Raw genomic sequence first — 12,388 nt, 5'->3', positions numbered from 1 at the left:
TTATGTTATGAAAAGTCTACAAAATCAGCTTGATACCAAATTCCCTTCCATTGCATCCATAATTACAACTTTTTAGTATACTAAATATCTTTGTTGATTGGTTTAAGACAATATCAACTTGGGTCAGGATATTTATATTTGAACTAAAAGAGTTGTTTTCTACTTGTTTCTCTTTCATTTTCCTTATATAATACAGAATGATTAGAGAAGGAATGTTGCTTTTGGTCTAAATATTAGATTCTTTTATTGAGTTATGCAACCTGCATATCTATGCATTTAATAAGCATATTAGAATACAACTCTTAAGATTTTAATCCAGGATCGTTTTTCCTGAGTCTCTAAGGGTCATAATCATGAAGCCTCAGCAGAGTGTTGAACAATTAAGTCTAAATTGTAATTGGAAGGTAGTAGCTTCAAATGAAAGCTTATTTGCTTAAAACAGCTGTTGCCATCTTTAATAGTTTTGTATATGATCCTAGTATGCGCTATAGTATTTCAATATTAGGAGAATAAACTTATACATTATATCCCCTTGCATTTTCTTTTAGTTGTCAAAAAATATCACCATTATTGCTGGGATTCTAAGAAATCTCTACAAATGCCTCTAATGACATCGGAAACGATTGGTTCTAATCCTGTGAACTCTCTTGTGAAGAAAGCATGTGACTCCTTTGGTTTTGAGGCCATATCTTTCAGGTCATCCAGAGGGGCCCAAGCCACACCAACAGAGAAGATGGTGATACCTACAATGGAAATATTTTTAAGTGAATTAAAACCAAGTCCAGCTTACATAAAAATCATATGTATGTATTTTTCATACATTAGTACATGGTTGTAGAGAAAACTGCTTAGTAATTTCTGAGGAACTAAATTCTCTCCACCAAATTGTTAGGTAAGTTTTAACAGGAGAATGGTTAAACAGTTTGGTTAAAACCAGAAGCTTTGCCACCAGTGTTATTTCCCACATTAAGTTCAGTATCCATTTGTGATACAACACAGTAAGCAAGAAATAAAAGGAAACTTTCTTAACCTGATAATACCTTTTTTAAAAACCCCACAGCAAACAATGAAATGGTGAAAACTTTCCCTTTGAGACTGGCATGAGAAGGTACTGCCTGCTATCATCAAATAATGGTTATACTGGACTTAAGCCATTGCAAGAGAAAAAGAATAGCACAAAAGATGGAATACACAAATGGTAAAAGTTTTCTAAGGCTGCATCGTCTGCGATAATGGTGACCAGTCTTCTGTGAATAACTTTCTTCCATTTCAGTCTATATGTTACATTGGCAAACTGACCAATAGTTAGAACTTATCTGTAATCCCAAAGCAAAAATCTGGTGATAAAAACAGCTAAAGAAAAATGTGAAGCTGGAATTTTTGCCAGTTACATGGAGACATTTCATCTGCATTCCCTTGAGCTACTAGAAGGCTTTTACTCCAACTATGTTTTGGTCAGGGTGACACTGCATTAGTTTGATTCATCTCAGTCCCAGTTGTAAAAGGTGGTTTAGCAGATTCTATATGCTACCTTCTACCTTCTGGGTGAAATTCCCCATAGCATTTTGAGAGTTTCTGAAATAGTGACTCCCCTCTTCTCCAAGTCTTCATCCCCTTTCTAGTGGAATATAGTGCTTAGTGTTGTGAACTGAATGCTTAAGATATAAATAAGGCAGGTTTAGATGACATAAAAGCTACTTGAAACCATTTCCACCAGCCAATCTCTCTCCCTGGCAAGAGAAAAATTTTTTCCTTTTAGTTTTCCTTGCTTTTAATTCTGCATTCAAACTGAAATTGTTTAACTCAGGCCCAGTATGTAATTACTGTTTTAAAAAATAAGGTTCTGACCTAGCCCTGAAAACCTACTTCCTGGCTTTTTACTTCAATATCACTAATTTTCATGAAAATAATGTGGTTCAACCTCCTGAATTTCAATTAATCACATGGGGAAGTTATATGTGAATTCACTTTAGCCTGAATCCAATCCTGTTAACTATAACTTAATTCAGTAAGCTACGTTTTTCAGGGGCATGAGAGCAAACAGGTCTTCAGCATAGGTTAGTGCTGCTGTATAAAATAAGCCATGTCTAAAAATAAGCCATTATAGCACACTGCATGTATCATTGTTAAAAACGATTCCAGCAATATTTATGAAAGTACATAAATGCATTAACAGGTGCTAATTTACAAAAGGGGAAAGGTTAAGTCATTAGGAATTGAGAAAAGGAAGTGCAGAAGATAGGAAAATGGAAGGCTGTTAATCCCCCTTCCCAAGTTAGCATTTTTGTTTTTTCAGTATTACCGAACACTAATCACTCAGTTTTATCTTGGCCTATTGGATCTCAGCAACACATCATGCTAATGGCTTCAGGAACTAATGGCCTTTGCTAAAAGTAAGATAAGATTAAGATTAGAGTAAGGGAAAAAATCTTTTTATACCCTTTTATAATATCAGAGTGTTTTTATTATCTCAAGAAAAAAAGACTGAAAAGGAAGTTTAGATGGAATTGAATTAAAGTCTTTACTGCCAGACTGAAAACTACTAAAAAGTTAAGATAAACTATCAGTCATAGTAACATAAACTGTAATTGGGCTGGTGGGTGGATATATTCCAAGTCTGAGCCAAATGTGAGTAACTAATGTTTCCTTGACACATGACATGGTTCTCATGGTATTTCCTCCAACAATACAGTGGTTAGGAGTGTGGACTCAGCCAGACTGCCTGGGTTTGAGTGCTGGCCTTACCACTTTGTGTTTTGAGGAGTTTGTTTCCTTATCTGTAGAATAAGATTAGTAGAGCTGCCTCGACAATCAGTTATTATTGGGTAAAGCTCTTAGAACATGACTGCGACACTATAGATGTTTGTCCAAAAAAATAAATGCTTAAGCTTATATTTACTCCTAAAAGTCACTGATCTCCCTCTTCATTTCCTCAGACAAAAGACAAGGCCTTTACCTGCATCATGGGCAGCAGCAGCAGGGCCTCGAACATCATCATAGGACTGCCCATCTGTGACAATTACCAGGAAGTTCTTGTTGGGGCTATCCCTCATGGGACCAAACACATTTCTAACAGTAAAGGAAATGGCATCACCAGTAGCTGTTCCACCACTCATATAGCGGATGTTTCTGATAACCGCTAGGACATTCTCTTTGGTGCTATAGTCAGTGAAACTGAATTCTGTGCGCTGATCATAGGTAAACTGTACAGCAGCTATCTTGGCACCAATGTCTGAGATTTCAAAAGTCTTGGCTATGTTGGAAACAAATTCAAGCATGAGGCGGAAATTACTGTCTCCAACACTGCTAGAGCCGTCAATTAGAAAGGCAATGTTCACTGAGTTATAACAGGTCTTGCTGCACATCATTTGCTCATGAGCGCAGAGCTTCTGTACCAGAGGCTTTACATATTTCGTGGTGCCAAACCAGTTGGGCATGTGGTAAGAGAAGAAGCCATTACTCCGACAGACAGCCTAATGGGGGACGGGGGCGGTGAGAAGACAAAAAATATCCAAGAGATCAAAAGTTGTTTCTTAAAAGTTATGAAAACATTAAATCTTTAACGTTCAAAGTTATTCCAGATATGGGACAGTCAGCACTATGCCTCGAGGTACAAAACTGAATCATTACTATAACAGACTCCCCTCACCACCTCACCTTGTCAACAAATGCAACATCCTGAACCATCCCCAGTTCTTCTGGGATAGGCTTGGCCACAGAAACTATAAATACATTGACACCAAACTCTCTGGCCACGATGCCTGCTTCCTCAATGTCATCAGAAGGCCAGCCATCAATAAATACCACCACCACTTTGGGGATCCCTTTTCTCACTCCAGTGTCTGCTGTGAAGAATTTCTGGGCGGTATGCTTCAAGGCTTTTCCTAGGTTTGAAAAAGAAACTAGAACAGTACCACTGCTCAAATGACATTTCTATTTCCCTGTACAAACTTGATGCCACCTAGTTTAAGAATTTTATATAGAACCCGGTTCTATGATAGATGCATAAGATGGGAAAGTTAAATTATCTGTCAGGCCTATTTTTTTTTGTCTTCACGACCTACATTACTTACCCCATCCTCTCCCAGAAGCCTCTCATTTCCTTTCCTTACGTCAATCATCAGCCAGAAACACAAAACTGACTCCCACTCATGTACCGGAACGCTCTACCTTGCCCTTAAGTGACTGATTAGTGCCTTTAAGGGCTGAGAACAAGAAGTCTCCCTTCAGGATCCGTAACACTAGTTCTTTTCACCACATCTGCTTTCATTAGGTACGTCTGTTGCTTTCTGCTGCTTTTTAGCATTCCAAACAGGTACTTCTCTAAAGTTACAACTGCCCTCTTCAATATAAGGATTATAAATCAGAATGCTTTATATATTTAAAAAATAAACTATCAGTTAACCCTTTGGTATGTTTCCCATTATAAATTGAGTATCTCAGATGATCAAGTAGCATACCTAGCCGAGATTTCAGTGCCAGGAAGAAGTTTCACTTCTCATATAAATTAGCATAATAACTGTTTCAGGTATCTGATCATTCATAACCCTCTGCTGTGTTACATCCCAGGGGCCAAAGACTACTTACCTGTATTGGAATTACCCCCTCGAAAACCTACTTCCTTTATGGCAAACAAAACATCTTTGGCTGATGTAAAGTTTTTCAAGTAAAATTCTATTTTGGGATGTTCACTAAGTGGAAAAATGAAAACAAAAAAACGTTATCCAAAGAGAAATGGAAAAGGAAAACAAGGCAACATTATATACCTTAAAAAAAGTCTTTAAATTGAACAATGCTCAAATTTCTTAATTCCACATTATATTGTCAACCGAGGCATTGCATCCTTACTTATATTTTTAGAGATCTTTCATAAATAACAAAAAAATGGCTACCTTGAAGTTTTATTATATTCTGGGCAATATGTGAAATGTATAATCTCATTTCATTATAACTGTAAGATAAAAATTATCCCTATTACATAATTGAAGAAAGAGAATCAGAGCACTTAGGTAATTTGCCCAACAAAACATTTCCACACTTTAAATTCAGATCTGTCTGATTTGGAAGTCGATGCCTAAACTATATGGAGCACCTGAAACCAGGATTGGCTCAGGGCACTGGGCTTAAAGGAACTCTGCAGAATTGGGCACCATATATTAGAAGGCAGATCTTCCAGGTTGTGAGGCTAGGTCCACTCCAGTGGGGTATCCTGGAAGCACTGAACAGTCTATTAACCCAGTTATCTGGTCAGAAGAGGCAGTTTCAATGACATGAAGGCCAACATTTTAAAAATGGGAAGGAAATGTTCTAAGGAAGTGAATTATAAAATATTACAATATTGAATTTTTCTTAAATGATATTCACATTTGCTATTCTTAAAGTTATGTATATTATGGGAGATTTGAGATTTTCCATACTTAATAGTAAAGAATTTCAGCTCACTTTTAAAACTACTCTGTTCATTAGAGACCATGTTGAGCAAAAACAGTTAAAACAATTTGTTGTGTTAAGTTTTTAGCTAAGTCAATATTTTATAAGTACAAAATTTTAAGATCTTAGCATTATCAATTGCCATTAAATCAAAATTTTTGAGGGACAAGTATAGCACTAATTATATTTCTGCATACCTAATACTATGATTTCTATCTACCTCTTGGAATGTTGGGTCACAAAATCAGATTTTGTGGGTTGATAACCTTTTCATTTTTATGGTCACTTTTTAACTATCCAAATTATGACCTATGGAATTTAGTCTTATTTTTGCATCTTTAATGATATATTCTGTTATTCTGCTTAAACAGAAACTCTTGATATAGTTTATCTAATGTCCTTTATAAAACAGAAAAACTATAAACCAGGAAGTTTATAGAGAAGCTAGTCTTTGTACAAGTGTGCAAGGCAGTGCAGCTTTCATCTTGCAAAGAAAAATATAAGAAAAGCACTAAAGGGAATTTGCTCTGTGAGATGTTAAAATGTACAATAAAGAAAGCTACAATAATTAAAGCATTGTAGAAAACATTTAACTTAGCAAATGAATTAAACCGACTTGCCTAAACTTGTATATAAAATTGATATCACAAATCAATGGAATAAGAAGTTCATTTTTTAAAAGGTGTGGAACAAATGGTTAAATTATGTAGGAAACAACAAAGTTAAAGTCTTACACCAAAAAATTAAAAAACAATTCTAAAAAATAACATAAGAACAAATAAAATAGAAATTAATATTTGTAATAGTGCTGAGAGTTGTTTAAACTGCAGCAACTTTCTAGAAAGCAATTTAACTTTATTTCAGAAGCCTTAAAAATTTCGGAACCTTTTGACCTAATCCCACTTCTAGGAATCTAGCTTAATCAGAGATGACACACAGGTGACATAAGGATGTTCACAGTGTAAAGCGTAATGGTGAAGAAGCAATAAAAGAATGGCTAAATAATCATGCAAAGGAACACTATGAAACATTATCTTTTGAAGAAGATTTGTAATATGGTAAAATGCTCAGGATACTAATGGATGAAAAAAACGACACAAAACATTTTTATAGTCTGAGATTTTGAAAAAGAAATACATATGTAAAATCAAGTATTTTCTTAAAATACTGAAAAGAAATAAAACATTTTACAGTGACCATCTCTGAAGACTATATTTAAGAAATTTGTTTTCTTTGTGCTTTATATAGTTTTCAAGTTTTTTATAATGAACATATTATAATCTTAAAAGCCATCAATATTATTTTTAAATGAATAAAAATTTAAAGGTCAAACTTCAGATCTCCAATAAAGAGAATATGAAAAGAGCTGAAAATAATAACAGAATAGAGAGGAGAAATAGACATATCACAGTTTCTTCCTGTAGTAAAGACAAATTAAGAATTGAGCAGAGCCGATATGCAGATGTAATTTGTATAAGCAACAAGACCTTGTAGTCTACCTTCTGGTCCTCAAATAGCATAATATTCTATGAATCTTTTTATTCCAAAAAGGAAGCACCTAGACCTACCCGGTCTGCTCAGTCTTAAATCCTAAATTTATAGTTTAGGAATCCCGATTATCCACAACTCAATATGTTCATACTAAACTAAAATGAATGTACCTACTAAAAGGACTGATCGTTTGTCATCATTCAAGATATCATTCAAGTCTCCCATTTTAACAAGGTTGGTACCTGGCTTGAACGAGGCCCACATGTGGTCCTTCTGTTCCAATTCCCAACATTAGAGCCACTTTCCCAACAAAATTCTTCTGTAGATTAAATCGGCGCTGCCCAATATTAAAACTTCCATCGATCAGAAATGCAATGTCTGCTTTACAGTCTGTGAATACCCAAACAAGTCTCTCCGTTAGCAATTTCAAGAGGAAGGAGGGAGGTAGAGGGGACGTTATTTTCCCAAATGGACTCACCTTTATTGCCAGTTTTCTTCTCAGGTGTTTTCTTTAGTCGTTTACCTGAAACAAAGGAAGCATCTGGCATTAGCAAAAGGAAGACGGTTCCATAGCAAGAAGCCCACATAGGCAAAAGCTTATGACAGGTAGTGTCATTCTTAAAAAGACTTTCTTCGAAAGTTAATTTTCTTTATTTTTCTGGACTGGGGAAGCAATGCCTCAACAAAGAAACAAGTCAGGACTGTAGTAGACCTACATATTCGGCATGCATCCAATCCAAAGTACCAGGCAACTATAGGTTCCATACTTCATACCTGTTGGTGGACGCGCTGTGGACACTGCTTGTCCTGTGGCTTCCTGTGTACCACTTTTGCCTTCTGTGAAAATAAAAAGGCTATTTTTTCTTCATTCTTTGTCATCAAAACATAATGAATCTAATTTAGGGTTCTATGGCATGATAGATGTGATAGAATGCTGGCAATTGCAGGAGTAACTGCTGCATTCTCATTTTAGAGAACCAAAATGGATTCTTATCTATTAGATCATATTTTAAGAGATCACCAAAAATGAATTCACATGCATTCAGCAGCTTTTTGATTTAATGCTACTCGATAAGTGTCAGGGCGTTCTGATTGCAGACCATTCAGCTTCTACTGCCATCTTCTGACAGCAAGATTGTTCTTCCCCCATTCACCCAAGTTTGGTTTGAGTGGGTCCTTGACCCTTTGGGTCCCCTGAGTTTAAGCCATTGTTGACCCCTTCAATCTTGATCACAGGTTTTCCCATCAAGGTCAAAGAGGTTGGGCTGAGAAAAGCAGGAAAAAAAAATTGGACGGGTGGGGGGGGTAGGGAGGAATATTTACACAAAAGTAAGAATACAATTGTACCTACTTGTGACTGTGAAGGAAGCAGACCATCTGGAAAGTGTTTGAGACTGGATACCATTGGCAACTACTGAGGAATAGTTTTCTCGACCTGGTAAGCTATAGATGCGTACAGTTCCCCCTGAGTTGCTGATTACTCCCCTGCAACATGAAAATAACAGCTGAAATTCTAACCACACTTTTCAGGGGCATATGACTGACTTGTGCCATATTGCGTCTATTGCTCTCATTAATCAAGAAAATAGTTCAGCAGAAAAGTCATTTAAGGAAGCTGTTAGCCTTTTTTAAAAACCTGTTTACACAAGTACAAAATCAGCCCCAGGAAAATGGTTTTGTGCTATCAAACTTAAGTGTTGATAAGGACACACTGTTTCTTCATCTGTAAAATGGAATAAAATTGTACTTACCTTATACAGTTGTAGGGGTGTCATGGACATTAAAACAATGGCTTGAACACACAATGCAATATACACATGACGTATTATTGAATTGTACACTTGAAAAGTATTTGATTTTATTAACCAATGTCACCCCAATAATTAAAAAAAAAAAACTAATGGCTGGCACACAGTAAAAACTCAGTAATATATTACATGATTAGGAATGTTTTAGAATCACAGGAATCTAGCTATCAAGAAATAATGCAATTTGTCTTTAGTTAGAAAGCTTCCCTGTATAGCTGGTGTTCAAGGATAGTCAGGAAAACCTTAAAATGTATCTATATTCTATGGCCAAAATTGGTACTGAAAGAAAAAAAAGGTGGGGGGGTCCAAGTGGCTAGATTGGGAAAGGAAATAATGACACTTGCATTTCTCTCCCTTTGGCACGTTTGGGCTTACCTGTGGACAGCGGCTCCACATATGCTTGACACAGAAGCATATACTATGTTCCCAAACACGGAGAATTCCTCCAGAGGGCAGCCCCCTGGGCAGAGGACATCTGCTTTCTCTTTCCTAATGTCCAGGCCTCTGGTAAAGCATGTGATAGCGATAGGAACTAAAGAGTAAGGAGGGAATGTTATAACCATTCTTAGGACTTTTAGGGCAGTGGTGGTTGGGGGAACTAACATGAGGTTGAAGTTTTATTTCTCTGATTTCTTTTTTTACACTTCTTGTTAGGAATATTGACTTATGTACCATTCCATACCATTCCAGATTTTAGCAAGCCAAAAATAAATTTCCTAATTTAATCTAGTCCTCAGTCACTATAAAGTCTAATGGGAGAATTTTTCTCAGTTCTTATTTGTTTGAAAATACATAATTGGAACTATATCATAACTAGAAAACATTAGGCATTGACCATTTATTAACTCGTTCTAGAAATATAAAAATCTCTCTTTGATGACAATGTACATAGTTGTCTGAGATGATGATATTAAATCTAGATTGAGCCTGTGAGGAACATTTTCATAGACACTGCATCAACCTCTCTAAGTCATCCTTTGATTCAGAGAACCATTTCTTACTAGTTTTTTTTTTTTTTTTGGTCCACATACTGTGCCTTTAAATTATATCTTAATGTAAGCAAACTATTAAAAAGATGCTTCACTTTACCAAATGTCATTTAGCTCAATCCCTCATTTTACAGATGAAAAAATTAAAGCCATGGGGTTAATTTGTCTAAGGTCACACAGCCCAAGGAACATTCTGTAACTGCTGTAGGACAGGCAACAGGAAAATTGGTCCCTTCAGAATGGAGCATTTTTATCTGAATTGAAGCTGTTTACTTCTGCTCCAGATCTGTCCAGAGAGCTACATCAGGCATTTCTAGAAAGTACTGTTAATACTCTTGAGTTTTACATGGTCTATCCAACTAATAAAGAATCAAAAATTTTCTACAAAATATGTTAAGTAGAGACAAGCCTTTGGCAACAATAAGATAACAATACAACATACTAATCCACTTTTTACAGTGAATATTTACTGTAAATATTAAATTGAGAATAATGTTATTGAATACACTTTTCCAAACGCAGGCAATTGTGGTTATCCAAACTTTTTTGAAACAGATGTTAATTCAAAAACAAACAAACAAACAAACAAACAAACAACAAACCCAACTTTATTCCAAGACAGAGTAATTCTGTCTGGTCATATCGTCCAACTGAGTAGCCTTCCTCTAACAAGGACCCTCTTCTAAGAAGAGTCCTCTATGTTGAGCTGTACCCTGGACTGTCCACGTTGGTGGAAGGGAAGGCAGGATGCCAGGTCCAATGCCAATTTCTTAGCTCTGAAACACTCTAGATTGCTGGGGAAATGAAAATCCTTACCAAAAACAGTAGCCTCATACCTACGATCCTCATACCTGCTATCAAACAGCCTTAATCCTTCCTCTCATTTTTAGTAGCATCAAATGCTCTACCTTTGTCTGACAACACTGACTTTAGTGAAAGTGTGTGTGTGTGTGTGTGTGTGTGTGTGTGTGTGTGTGTGTGTGTGTGTGTGTGTGTGTCTTAGACTCATTTCTCCTTTCAAGGAAAACAAAGGATAGATGTGTTAAAAGAGTTTGCCTTTACTGTTGTAGAAAACAAATCGAACCACACATCCATAATCGGACTTCTACCTGTGGAACAGACTCTAAGACTCTCGAATGCTGCTTTTTACAGGGGTTACTCTTAGAAACATAGCTAGGGGGTCAAGTAAGGTGGGACAACGACGTAAGCCTCTCTGCCTCTGTCTGTCTGTCAGTCTGAAGTCGGGTCCGGAAGGCTTCTTCTTGGCCCTAAACGCGGCGAAACACCCGGGACTAGGCAGTACCCCCGTGGGGCTCAACAAATAGCCCCTGCCTTGACCTTCCGCAGCCGCTGCATCGAGTGGGGGGGAGGGGAGGGGAGCTCTAGGGATCTGAGTGTGGATGGGGGGTAAGGGGTGGAGGCTTCCTCTGCGCGTTGGGAAGAACACCCCTATCGGACCCCCTCCCCCTCGCGCGTGAGAAATGGGTAAGCGGGAGAAGATCGGCTGTAGGTATGAATGGCAGTGCGCCAGGAGGCCACTCCGACCTGCGCGCTCTCCGGCTTCCAGCCCCGGGGCCACCGTCCACCCGCTCGACCTGAGCGCGATTCTACCTGCTGGCCCTCAGTTTCTCCCACCGCCTGGACCGAGCGCTGCCTCCCCGGGAGCCCGCTACTCACCAGCTCCCTCGCTGCCCGCGGGCTCCGGCAGCAGCAGCAGCAGCAGCAGCAGACAGACACCTGTGAAGAGAGGACAGCACCGAGGCCGGCTCCAGCCTCTACGCGGCTTGCCGCGAGGGGCAGGGGAGAGGGGCGCGTACCCACCGAGGCCGAGAACCGGGACCCAGGCCGCAGCCATGGTGGTCGAGGGGACTGCTTGGACCTGGGAGAGAGGGAGAATGTGAGGGAGGCTCCGGGAGAGCAGAGGCTCCTGCGACCCCACCACGCCGCGCCCGTCACTCCGCGGAGATCCAGCACCCCTCGGAAACCCAGGGGGCGGCCGCTGCCCCGGAGCTAGCGCCCTCTCGATCTGGAGGCGACGCTCCGGCTGCAGATCGAGCCAAACCCAGAATCGATGTGCACCCCGGGACCAGAGTGAAGGGTGCAAGATGAAGACAGACTAGCTGGGGGCGACAAAGGAGAGACACGGACGAGCAGGCTCAGGGACCCGCTCGCCCGCGCCGGACGCCAGAGACCCTGCACCTGAGTCGGAGCCGCCCCGCTGCGTCTGAGTGCGGACAGCGCGGCTCCCGCGGCCGCTATAAAGGCTGGGCCGCGCGCATGAGCACTGTGCGGGGGGCATGCGGGGAGGGGGCCGGGAGCGGGTCCCCCAGGGCCCGGCGGCGGCGTCGGGCTCCACCCTCACCCCCTCCCCGCCCCGGGGTGAGGCCCGCGCCCAGGCGCCTCCCCCCCTGCGGTGCAGGGCTTGGCCACCTGGACGCCGCGTCTGTCCCCAGGGGAGGCTCAAAGGCCGAGGTCAGAGTCCCGGGGACCCCGCCAGAGCCGGCTTCGGGGGTGTGGGAACGAGCGTAGGACGGCGGCGGGGTGAGACCCGAGCGCGCTGCGCGCGGCTGCGCTCGGGGCAGGTAGGTTGGTTGCCCGACGGGCGGCGCCCTGTGGAGCCCGCCTCACCCGGGCTGCGGGGCGACGGTGCGCCTCGCACAGCCCCGCCCC

General features: G+C 40.3%; 1 protein-coding gene across 1 annotated transcript; it reads right to left on the bottom strand.

Annotated features, from left to right (window-relative positions):
- Positions 1-219: 219 nt before the first annotated feature.
- Positions 220-11,976, bottom strand: COCH (cochlin). The gene is made up of 12 exons (XM_011376389.2): positions 11,918-11,976; positions 11,540-11,597; positions 11,396-11,455; positions 9,105-9,261; positions 8,273-8,406; positions 7,696-7,758; positions 7,400-7,444; positions 7,164-7,311; positions 4,588-4,691; positions 3,658-3,884; positions 2,957-3,473; positions 220-743 (listed from the first exon to the last, which is right to left on the bottom strand). Exons 2-12 carry the CDS (start codon positions 11,571-11,573, stop codon positions 568-570), a joined length of 1,665 nt encoding a protein of 554 aa, XP_011374691.1. The 5' UTR covers positions 11,574-11,597; positions 11,918-11,976; the 3' UTR covers positions 220-567.
- Between the last annotated feature and the right edge of the window lie 412 nt (positions 11,977-12,388).

This window comes from Pteropus vampyrus, unplaced genomic scaffold, assembly GCF_000151845.1.
Source record: "Pteropus vampyrus isolate Shadow unplaced genomic scaffold, Pvam_2.0 Scaffold297, whole genome shotgun sequence".
In the NCBI taxonomy this organism is placed as follows: Eukaryota; Metazoa; Chordata; class Mammalia; order Chiroptera; family Pteropodidae; genus Pteropus; species Pteropus vampyrus.
This window is presented reverse-complemented; position numbering and strand designations above follow the sequence as displayed.